At 41.1% G+C, this 10973-nt stretch overlaps 1 protein-coding gene across 1 annotated transcript in view; it reads left to right on the forward strand.

Annotated features, from left to right (window-relative positions):
* The window catches only part of LOC130076502 (uncharacterized protein C18orf63-like), a 36681-nt gene extending 30248 nt beyond the window's left edge, over nucleotides 1–6433 (forward strand). The window contains exons 11-13 of the mRNA XM_056241598.1: nucleotides 2320–2877; nucleotides 4869–4952; nucleotides 6100–6433. Coding sequence (XP_056097573.1) covers nucleotides 2320–2877; nucleotides 4869–4952; nucleotides 6100–6222 — 765 coding nt within the window. The 3' untranslated portion in view covers nucleotides 6223–6433. The remainder of the gene's footprint in view (nucleotides 1–2319; nucleotides 2878–4868; nucleotides 4953–6099) is intronic.
* Nucleotides 6434–10973: the final 4540 nt, after the last annotated feature.

The following is a 10973-nucleotide window of genomic DNA, read 5'->3' on the forward strand; positions in this document are numbered from 1 at the left end:
AGAATGGTCCCTGAACACACAAACGGTCCAAATACTGTGGCGGCTATTCGGCAGAGCAGAAGTGGACCTCTTCGCGTCAGAAGAGAACGCTCACTGCCCAATATTTTTTTCAAGGAGCGAGGACGCGCTAGCCCAGGAATGGCCTCGCCGCCCGCTCTTTGCATTCCCTCCGATCGCTCTGCTACCGCAGGTAATTCAGAGGATCAGGGACACACGCCACTCGGTGCTCCTCATAGCCCCGCGTTGGGAGAGTCAGAATTGGGTTCCGGAGCTCACTCAGCTGTCACAGACAGGCCCGTGGCCCATCCCAGTCAGAGCAGATCTCCTCTCTCAAGCTCGCGGCACGATCTGGCACCCCCATCCACGGCGCTGGGCGCTACATGCATGGGTGATCAACGACTATTCGTCGATTTGCCAGAGGGAGTAAGAAACACTATCATACAGGCTAGAGCACCTTCCACGAGAAGGCTCTATGCGTCTAAATGGTCTGTGTTCTCAAAATGGTGCACCGACAAACATCTGGACCCACGGTCATGCGAGGTGCCGTCTTTGCTTGTTTTCCTTCAAGAGATGCTGGACAAGGGCAGGTCCCCCTCCACTCTCAAGGTTTACGTGGCAGCCATCGCGGCGTTCTCTGAACCCCGACGCGCTCAGTCCCTGGGCAAAGACGAGTTAGTCATCCGCTTCCTCAGGGGAGCTAAGAGGATGAACCCTCCGCGCCCCCCTTCGGTTCCTATCTGGGATCTTTCTATAGTTCTCGAAGCTATGAAAGCACCCCAGTTCGAACCGCTCGAGTCTGTGGACCTAAAATACCTCTCGCTCAAAACCGTTTTTCTGACGGCTCTGTCCTCAGTAAAACGCGTGGGGGATCTTCACGCGCTCTCATCCAGCGCCGCGTGTCTTGAGTTTGGACCGAATGATTCTGTTGTCATTCTCAAACCTAGGCATGGCTATGTCCCGAAGGCGATTGGTACCCCGTTCAGGGCTCAGATTATTTCCCTATCGGCTCTACCTTCATCCGATAGTGAGCGCGACGCCAATCTCCTCTGCCCGGTGCGGGCTCTGAGATTGTACACTACGCGCGCTGCCGCGTTCAGACGCGCTGAGCAGCTTTTCGTGTCGTTTGGGGGGCGCACCAAAGGTCTGGCCGCCTCTAAACAGACACTGTCTAGATGGATAGTGGACGCTATCGCCTCTGCTTACGCATCTAAATGCCTGCCCTGCCCTCTGGGCATCAAGGCGCACTCCACTAGAGGCATGGCCTCATCGTGGGCATGGTCCTGTGGAATTTCCATTCATGACATTTGTGTGGCCGCGGGATGGGCCTCCCCGTCCACTTTTGTCAGATTTTACAACTTGGAAGTTCCCGCCTTGCAGGCGAAATTACTAGCTGTCTAACGATCAGCTCCCTAAGAAGCTGCATTACTGGGAGTCCCTCACACAACCGGTTCGCCCCTTGTGCTCCCCTTAGATGCTTATGTATACACTTCATGTGCCCGCTCTGCCGGCCTCATATTACATTCACTCCACGTTAAAAATCCCCCGGTATCACCCCGGGATTCATGAGTGGATTCATGGCGCGCACGGCGTTGACCAGGTGTTCCCGCAGCGTAAGCTAGCTTACGCAATACGAGAGAACCTCTCGTAAGAGAACGAAACGGTTACCTAACGTAACCTCGGTTCTCTCTAGATGAGGGAACGAGTATTGCGTTCCCGGCCGTGCTTGCGCTACTAGCGTTTCGCTTCACGCTGAAATAAATCAACATATAAGCCTGGGAGAGACTGTTATATACACCATAGCCACGCCCATTCTGGCGGGCCATGATGCAATGAGCGCGCGGGCGCTTCTCATTGGCAGCGGGTTCAGCCCCGCTCTCCCATAGGCTTAAGCAGTTCTCTCTGAGCGAACCAATGAGCTGCTAGCTAGCCTGCTCAAGGTCTGCCGCAGAGGAACTGCGTTGTCAATGGATACAAATTATGAAATAATTTTTTGGCTTCAAACTCTCAGCAAAGATGAATCTTTCCCGCAGCGTAAGCTAGCTTACGCAATACTCGTTCCCTCATCTAGAGAGAACCGAGGTTACGTTAGGTAACCAATTCGTTTTAAGGGATAAAATTGACTAAAGGGGCACTTTAAGAGTTGTGAGTTGTTTAAATGACATGATCTAGGACCTTTATCCTCTATCCGTCATGACCTCGTTTTCATATGTATTAAATTCAATATGGCGTCTAACCTGCTCTTCATGTGCACATTTACACTGGAACTTTTCTCTGGAAGTATTTTCCTATTCACAGACTTTTCTTTCCTTACATTTTTAGTCCTCTGAGACCCTGCCTGTAAACGTGACAACAGAAAACAGCAGCAGGGCTGTACTGAACCAGCTTCCCAGCAGATGCCCACGGGACACCGCGAAAAACCACTATAGTCAGTGTGACTCAACTGGAAAACACACTGAAAAGAAAGAGAGACCCAGATCTCTTGCCCCAAAAGACTGGACTTCCTCCAACTTGGCAACTCTGTCCTCTTCCTCTTCCACAATTGTTCACTTTACTCACATCCAGTCACAGTCTACACTTCCAAGACCAAGGCTTGTACCAATCTTCAAAAACAAATCATACACCCACCGTATGAACACGACTGAGATCCTTGTGAAAGAACAGAAGCTAAAAGCAGTCATCAAGCCCCTGTCACCGACTCGTCTGTCATCGTCTTTCACACCACCAGCTCGTTCTAACCAGTTCTCCAGGCCTCCAGCCCCTGGGCGGATGTCTTTACCATTTTTTAAGAGTAAGGAAAAAAACGATAGGATTCTCCCACCCCTGCCTTTAGTACAGACACAGCTCCAAACCTTGCCTGAGATCCCCAGCAATAGAGGGGTAAGTATCAATGCAACCAAACAGCAGTTTATTTGTGCTGTAAATCAGAATGATACCTGTTCGATTCCTAAGCAGTTTGACTAAAAGAGAACCTAAAATGCTGTTTTACAATTTCAATGTTGCTGTAAGAGTAAGGAAAAAACCAACAGCGGAGTCGATAGGATTCTCCCACCCCTGCCTTTAGTACAGACACAGACCCAAAACTGGCCTGAGATCCCCAGCAATAGAGGGGTAAGTATCAATGCAACCAAACAGCAGTTTGACTAAAAGAGAACCTATAATGCTTTTTTACATTGTCATTGTTGCTGTTTGAGCATGAAAAAGCTCTGCAAAGTTACAAAAAACCCTCCAGCTGGAGTTATTCTCTAAATCAGTGTCACCGTTTCTGAACTCCATGAAACATCTTCATTGTAGTCTTGAGGTTTGCATACGCAAAATAAAGGGGCGGGGCCTGGTTAAGTTAGCTAGTAGTGTGTTGATTTTTTAATTTTTTTTATTATTTAACCTTTATTTAACCAGGTTTGTCTCATTGAGATATAAAATCTCTTTTTCAAGAGAGACCTGGCCAAGATAGCAGAACAAATTAGGTCACACAATCGCAAAACAAACACAAGAGGCAAAGACAACTCAAGTACATTTCATTTTAAAATAAAAGTGCCTTTAATTAAAACATTTGCAAGTGTGGATGGATTCATATTCTATAGTTTTAACATAACTTTTAAAATCATTTAAGGAAATTAGACACTAGTTTAAGTGTGAAACTGGCTGAAACTGGCTGTTATGGTAAGGGGCGGGACATTTCCCAAACACGCTCGAAGAGCTTGACCAATCACAACACACTGATCCAGCCGACCAATCAGAGCACAGTGTTCTTTTCAGAAGGAGGGGCTTCATAGAGACAAGAACTATGGGGTGCGTTTCCCGAAAGCAACGTTAGCCAACTATGGTTGCAAGTTCCGTCATTATCAGCAGTTCAACGACTGTGTTTCCCGAAACCATCGTTCCAACGAACATTCGCAAACAGCATCGCAGAGGTGTGTGTTTGAGCGACAGCTCTCGGCCTGTGGTTAGAAGCAGTTTCTTCTTTGCATGACATGTGGACTCAATAAATCCTTATCTTGAGCAAAATAAGCAAGCTGACATTCAGTATAACCTGTGTCTTTTATTTAGAATACATACAAATGTCATTTACGTCTTTTTGTTTGTCAAGAGATTTAAAGCACTGTTTTTGAAGACTGCGCATGTGTGAACGTGCTCTAGTGCGTAAGAACGAGCCTATGATTGAATCTGGAAATAAAGCAAAATAACTGAGAAAAATGAGAAATATCCCTCAGATTCCATGCCCGTAATTTATAGCAAAACATCTAGCATTAATTCGATCTCAAACAGTTTCATTAAAAGTAGTTATTACTCCACCACCTGCGTGACATCATTAACCAATATGGTTGAACGACCAATGTTCGACAATACGGTTTCGGGAAACAGTCGTGACTAGCTAGTTGATTTCTTCAATGATGCATCGTACTATGGTAGTGAAGCAGTGAGTTATGTCGCTGTACGGGAAACACACACCAGAGCGTTACTGACATACTGGAAAGAAATGTGCTGCAACAATGTCAAATATGTGAAAAATAATGTGTTTTTTGAACATTCAAGCATGAAAAACTATTCTAGTAGAGCCCAAAAACAAAATCAAGACTTTGTAAAAAGACATAATATGGCCTCTTTAAAAAACAATTCCATAAGTTTTGCACTGACAAACACCACTCACATTTTCCTACTTAGAAAATGTACAAATTTGGTGTCTAAGTTGCTGTATTTCTCATGGGACATCTTACACAGTCCATTGAGGGCAAAGATTTAGCAAGTCTAGGCAAATTAACTGGTGTAGTTTTCCAAAAATAATTGATGAACCTACATGAATGATTAAATATGGGTTGTAAAGAAAGACGTGCAGTGCTTCTAATGGATCCTCTCTCACCATCTTTCAGGGAGACAAGTTTGAGTCAAAACCGAAGAAGGCCAAACAAAGTGTGCAGGATGTGTGTGTGGAAGTGTATGCGACGAACAATCAGGTACTTATAATGTTTAGTATAGAAATATGAATCATCTTTAAAACTCAATCAATAAGCCGTTTAGTTTCAGTGTTGGTGTAGTTACTGGTTCATCTTAGCAAGGCAGAATAGTTAGCTAAATAACAGCCGAGTGACTGCTCATTGGCACCTATAATATAAATGAGATCCTTTACAAGCCTGGCATGTGTTCATGGTCTTGTTTGAAAGTCATTGAGAGAGGATGAGCTCGTATATTTTCTTTATGATGGAGGCTACTAACAGGTGCAAGCCACATAAAAACCCATACATATCTTTCATCTGTATTATATGTATTGTTCCATGTTATGGCTTGATGGCTGCCCTTGGAAAGTATGAACAAAAATAAATGTACAGCGAGTTTTGCATCAAGATGCACTTTGTTCAAAAGTTTGGATTCTTTTTAAAATAAATTATTAAATTAATCCGAGTGAATGCATTACGTGTTAGAAAACATGATACAAAAGATTTATATTTCAATTAATGCTGTTCTTTTGAACTCTATTCATCAATGAATCCTGAATAATTTATCAGGGTTTCCACAAAAATGTAAGCATCACAACTTATTTCAACATTATTAATAATCACAAATGAGCAGCAAATCAGCATATTAGAGTGATTTCTGAAGGATCATGTGACACTGAAGACTGGAGTAATGATGCTTAAAATTCAGCTTTGATCACAGGAATAAATTGCAGTTAAAACAGCTATTTTTATCACGATATTTCCTTTTTTACTGTATTGACTTTATTTTACCGTGTATCCTTGATAAGCATAAGAAACGTCTTTTTCAGAAATATAAAAATATCTTAGATTCACACAAGATTTACTTGCCCCAAACATTGATTGTACATTTCAAATAATCATTCCTCAATTTAAATATTTTAGATAAGTGTATAATACTTAATGCTACCATAAAATTAAAGCACTTATTGCTCAGTTTAGCATATTTGTACCATATTTAAATCCATGTTTTAGAAGATCATTGCAAACGGGAAACAATTCTGTAGATTCTGTCTTGTTATTTATTCCGGTTTTAAATATAAATCAGTTCTAGAGCTGTATATGAAAGTAAAAGTGAATAAGCTGTAACCCAGTAACCAAGAGGTTTATTTATATTTTCTGTTTTCAGCTCTCAAAGGTCAAAGTAGTGACTCTGCAGGCATGGTTGAAGAGTCGAGGGATCAGTGTGAGTGCAAGGGATAAGAAAGATTTGCTAGTGTCAAAGGTTATGCAATGTCTGAGTGAAACTTAGGTGTGTTGGATTGGGTTACTCACCAAAAAAAACACACTATAGAGACCTTGCATACTGAGTTTTTGTTCCATTGATAAACTCTGTTGACACTGACAGTTCAATACGATTGCCATGATTTACTACATGTTCATAACACATTTGGCTACTGCCTTTTTCAAGTAAGACTTTGTAAGCTAAAATCTGTTGTTTAATTGGATCTAGAGTTTAGAGAGAGAGATCCAGATAAAGAAAAAATATGCAAGTCTTTCTTTGTAATAGTGGTCCTTTTTTGTTAGCATGATGGTCATGTGTCAACAATCAAACTTACCATTACATTTAGTGCAGTTATTTATTCTAACTCGGTGCTCTGACTTTAATCAGACCCAGAGGTCCTTGTCTCAGATATTTCTTCTAATATTCTTTAGAAGTAAAATTGGACACAAATGAGATGATTATTGACATACAGTATGAGTTTAGAGCTATATAGTTTATGAAGATAACAGCTCAGAGGAATTTAATGCTAGAATTAATCTTGAAATCTCTTCTTTTGATTGCAGACTCCAGAATTTTGGCAAATGTCTTTTGTCTTTGGGAGTTTTCTATAATCTCATCTCATATGAGATCTAAACGAGGCATATGTGAGGCATACTCAGTGATCTTGCTAGCCTGGTTAAAACCAGACCATTCTCAGTTGTAACTGAGTTATGGTCTGGCAAAGCTTCATAGACAAATCATTTCCAAAGGGGCGTCACCAACGGACGTCGCTCAAATGCCTCTGGGCGCAATTGGATAGACCTAAAACCAATCAGAGCGCTGAAGGAGAACAACTTAGTTTGAATAAACGAGCAGACACTGATTAGCTACTTGCTCTACGTTTATTTAAAATTAACAGCAAGACAGCTAGAAGTGAATGTGCTTTCCATGAAAGAAATCACACACAGTAAACAAAACCTTAACAAAAAAAACTTTGCAATTTAGACGCGCAAACTGCGTGCCGGTGCGGTGAGACGTACATCTCGGGCAGATTCGGCTTGAAGTTGTTCATCCTCGGACGCGGCGCCGCATGCGACTTTGCGACGCATGCGAGTCATTTTTGCCGCGCGGACTTTCTCGCTCGTGCGGACGCGTCGAGTATAAACAAGGCATTACTCCGTGTCAGCGCGCGCTCTGATCGGAGGCGGTCACCGTGATTTTGCCAAGTAAGACATGGTCCTGGATCAACATATTTTGTTTATCCTGGATCAACATTCCTGTCCCAAAATGTAGTCCTTACCCAATCCCTACCCCTAAACCTAACCCTACCCATAACTTTTCCCTAAAATCAGAGGGTAATGATAGGTGAATAACACTGATGTTTAAGTACTTAACCCTGGTTCTAAACCTAAACTTGACATAAACGGTAAACTTGTCCCTCAAATCTGATTGGTTGATTGGAAAGTTGATCCAGGATAAACAACGATGTTGATCCAGGAACATGTGGTACTTGGTGAAATCACGTTCACCGATCGGGTCCACAGACCTCTCCCGAATCATCTCCAGCACTCCGCCTCCGTTTCCCTCGTAAGCTGATATTAGTGTTTAAACATTCTCTATGATAAAAATTTTTTGTGAAAAAAATATTTTAATAACATGGTTTTGGCGGTTATAGAGTTCTAATGACGGTGTTCAACTATAACCAGTAGCGTACCGTGGGGTTTCAGTCAGGTCCTTCAGTAACGACCCAGCCCCACCCCCCACCCCCGCGGAAAACGTGTGCATGCTAGAAATAAAACCGACGCCTATTTTTCACGCGACACGCAAGCGTGTTTGAAGCGTTTCCAGGCAAAATAGAATAGGAAAAGATGTTTATGTTATTTATTTTGTACACGAATACATATTAATACAGGGTACCCGCGGGTCTTAAAAGCCTTGAAAAAGTCTTGAATTTGATCATCTCAAATTAAGGCCTTAAAAGCCTTGAATTTTGTATACCAAGTCTTGGATTTCGTTACAAAGGTCTTATTTATGTTTTTGCCTTTGCTAGGATTAAGTTCATACCGTAACTAAATTAACTGTTACTAATGTAGGCTAATTCAAAATGTATGCAACGTTGAGTCAGAGACAATTTTGGTTGAGTGCACCTCGCGCTCCACGTCATAGCAGAAAAAGCGATCGCGTGCGCACCCGTTATTATGGTTACTAGGCAAGTGAGGTACAGAACAAGATAGTACCTAGCCTAGTTTAATCCGCTGTGGCCACAAATGACAGAATTTAAACCCCAAATACGAGCTTTTCTGTTAAAAGAACATATTTTCTACCCGGTCTTTTCAATAGTATCTGGCAACCATGCGCACGCTCTCTCTCTACACTGCTGAAGCGCGGATTATCTGAAAACACAGACAAGCTGGTTGGCAACAGTTGGCATTCAGCGATCTTTATTTAAAATATTGTACTTAAATTAAAGTGTCTTCCAGTCGGTCTGTGTTCTGTCACGAGCCGCTTGCGCTGTTTGTGCGACTAAATCTGCGATCAAAATGCAGGCTGATATATCCACCAGTGTTCATACGAGCAAGAATGCAATGTTTCCCGAATATCCACACGATTTCAAATGTGACATTGATTTTATACAACAGTAAAAAAGAAAAGAAAAAAGGGTAACATTAAGTGATGTACTACATTTAAAACAGCATTGTCAGGCTTATTGCTCTGTTTTGCAACGAAATATGTGGCTTTGAACGAATCGTGAGATCCAATTAATGAATGACTCAAAGACTCACTCATAAAGATAGGGAGTTACCGCCACCTACTGGCAATTTTAATGTTTTTTAACATTGCAAATTTAATGAACATTGTTTTATTTAAAGCATTATTTCTGTCTTTTTTAAAGGTATTACAATGGTAAAAAAGGGATAATTATGTGGAACTGCACAAGTGCTACTGCTAAAGTCGTGCAATGTCAATAATTTCTCATAAGCCTAATTGAATTGGCCTAGAGAGAATAATTCAGGGTAGCCGCGGGGTCTTAAAAGTCTTAAAAAGGTCTTAAATTTCATGTTCCTAAATTAAGGCCTTAAAAAGTCTTAAATTCCATTGCCAAGTCTTAATTTTTTAAACGAATGTCTTAAATTTCATTATACTAGCCTTATTCAAGGTGAAATGGGGGGGAGGGAAACCAGTCCCTCCATGTCGCGATCGCAACTATTAATGCAACTTCAACAAATCCCCGTGAATTCAGTGCGCCTTGCAATTTTGACCAATCACCGCAACTTTTCTGCAACTTTGACCAATCATCGCGGTCTCCTGCAAAGCGTCATCATACGTCATCAAACTCACTTCTTTGTTTTGTTCAGAAGACGTAGCAGACATGTGTGCTGCCAACGTCTCACATTTACCTACAAAAATAACAGCGAGTGAGAGGCGCGATCGAAATGTGTGTGTGTGTGTGTGTGAGAGAGAGAGAGAGAGAGAGGCGCGGGCGCGATCGGACTGTGTGTGTGTGTGAGTGAGAGAGACAGATCGAACTGTGTGTGTGTGAGGCGCGGGCGCGATCGAACAGTGGAAACATAAAAACATACTCCGTCATTTAAGTGTTTACTTATTTGTTTACACTCAATAAAACACAACGTTGTGCTTTTGTCGCACTCTAAACTCTTGTCAAACTGTAACCTACAAAGGAAGCAAGATGACTGAACTTATTGTAAAATCTAACGCTTTCAGAAGGAGCCACAAAGACAAACTGGCTGAGCTTAAGAATATAGACGAAGAGATTGTTGCCAAAGGTGTTGAGCTAAGAAACTTGTAGCTACTAAGTGATTTGATGTTGTTGTGATGTACTGAAAACTCTCTCTCCTATCTACCTCTCTCGCTCTCCTATCTATCTATTGCTCTCTCTCTTTCTAATATCTGTCTATTGGTCTCTCTCTCTCCTGTCTCCTATCTAATCTGTCTATCTGTTAGTTTATCTGTTTATTGTTATGAATGTTTGAAATTTACCAAAAACATTGTGTTAAATTATTTTTTTATAATAAATGTATTTTTAATTAAAACATTTGTTAGTAATAGTCATTATTGGGATTTGATCTGGTGTTTTACGGCTGCATAATGGGTGCGATGTAGGTCTTAATTTTCATTAAAGTGGTCTTAAAAAGGTCTTAAAAAAGTCTTAAATTTGGGGTGATCAAACCTGGGGAAACCCTGTAATTATTATGACATTTTCTGTCTAAAGACTACATATAAAATAACTACCAAAAGTAAAGTAACTGCAGTTTGACTAAAAGTGGACAAAAAATGCAAAGACTTTTCGTCAACTACATCTATAAAAAACTGGATGACTCAAATGTGATTAAGACCAATAAACATTTTTGTCTTAAGACTAAATAAAAAATGGCTGCCAAAATTACACTGGCCTACATACACGTGCGCGCTACAATGCTGTTGCGTATGTACTAAATTAATTAAATAAAACATTTTACTTAAATTATCAGTCAAGTAGCCTCCTTGTACATAATTATTTTCTAGGGTTTAAAATGTATACAGATTTGACATTTTCCTCTTATACTTCTGTCGAATGGGTACGAAGTTGGCATTGAATTTCATTTGAAATGGTATTAAAAAGGTCTTAAAAAGCCTTGAATTTAAGTTGGAGAATCCTGGGGGTACCCTGTAATAAATTACATTTTGATGGTTGAAAGTCTAGGTTTTGACAAATTCAGATACAAATATAATTTATAAATAAATAATCAATTTTCAAATATTGCACCTGTCAATACAGAACGAAATATTCTGTAGTCTAT

Source organism: Rhinichthys klamathensis, unplaced genomic scaffold (genome assembly GCF_029890125.1).
Source record: "Rhinichthys klamathensis goyatoka isolate OS25496 unplaced genomic scaffold, OSU_Roscu_1.1 h1tg000656l_1, whole genome shotgun sequence".
NCBI classification, from domain to species: domain Eukaryota; kingdom Metazoa; phylum Chordata; class Actinopteri; order Cypriniformes; family Leuciscidae; genus Rhinichthys; species Rhinichthys klamathensis.